Consider the following 939-nt stretch of genomic DNA (forward strand, 5'->3'; position numbering starts at 1 on the left):
TATTGAATGTCTAGTTTGTGCCAGATACTGGAGATATGCTTTACACACACTGAGAGTTCAATAAGCAGTGTTAAAATGAATGAATGGCCTGGCCAGCGTGGCTCAGTGGTTGAATGTCGACCTATGAACCAGAAGGTCATGGTTCGACTGCCGGTCAGGGCACATGCCCAGGTTGTGGGCTTGATTCCCAGTGTGGGGTGTGCAGGAGACAGCCGATCAATGACTCTCTCTCTCATCATTGTTGTTTTTCTCTCTCTCTCCCTTCCTCTCTGAAATCAATAAAAACAAATTTAAAAGGGGGAGGGATGATAAGCAGAGCATAATTTGGGAGCTGTGGGGAGGCAGGGGTAAGGGATGGGGAAGTGAGCTGGGTTGTTGGGGTCTCAGGAGAAAGGCACTTGCCACTCACTGTGTAATAAAGGGAAAGTTTTAGCGCAGTAATCGTTCAGCACTAGGGGCCTAGGACCTCAGGCCTCCCAGGCTAACTGAATACTTTGGGGAAGAAGGAGGCCATTCAGCCCCATGACTATTCTCAATGACCGACCACAGAATGCCTTGCAGAAGTGCGGTAGTGGCCTCACTCTTGCTGCCAATCAGAGGGAGGAGGATCTCAGCCAGTCAGAAGGAGGTGTTCCCCAGAGAATAAGAAAGAAGGAATAGGACATGGGCTGGTCCAAAAGTTGGTCTACCCAGTCAAATGAGGAGGACCCCAAACGGAGGGCAGAGGGTCTAAGTCTGTCCTAGGGAGGAGGAGCCCAGGCCCACGGAGGGAGCTGTGGAGGACTTGTTTCCCTTGTGGTTATTTGTACTTCCTGTTCCCCTGCTCACTGCGGAAGTTCCTCTTCTTACCCTGCACCCAGAGCCTAGCCGGAGAGGACAAGGGCAGGAGGCACCATGAGTGGGGGCCCTGTGGGAGGCAGGCCTGGGGGCCGCGGAACA

The 939-nt window shown here is 52.7% G+C and overlaps 1 protein-coding gene across 1 annotated transcript in view; it reads left to right on the forward strand.

Moving 5' to 3' along the window:
- Positions 1-522: 522 nt before the first annotated feature.
- WAS (Wiskott-Aldrich syndrome) overlaps positions 523-939 on the forward strand; it is a 9,037-nt gene continuing 8,620 nt past the window's right edge. Inside the window, 2 exon segments of the mRNA XM_006758865.2 lie at positions 523-617; positions 861-938. Of these exon segments, the coding sequence (XP_006758928.2) occupies positions 523-617; positions 861-938 (173 nt within the window).

This window comes from Myotis davidii, unplaced genomic scaffold (genome assembly GCF_000327345.1).
Source record: "Myotis davidii unplaced genomic scaffold, ASM32734v1 scaffold855, whole genome shotgun sequence".
In the NCBI taxonomy this organism is placed as follows: Eukaryota; Metazoa; Chordata; class Mammalia; order Chiroptera; family Vespertilionidae; genus Myotis; species Myotis davidii.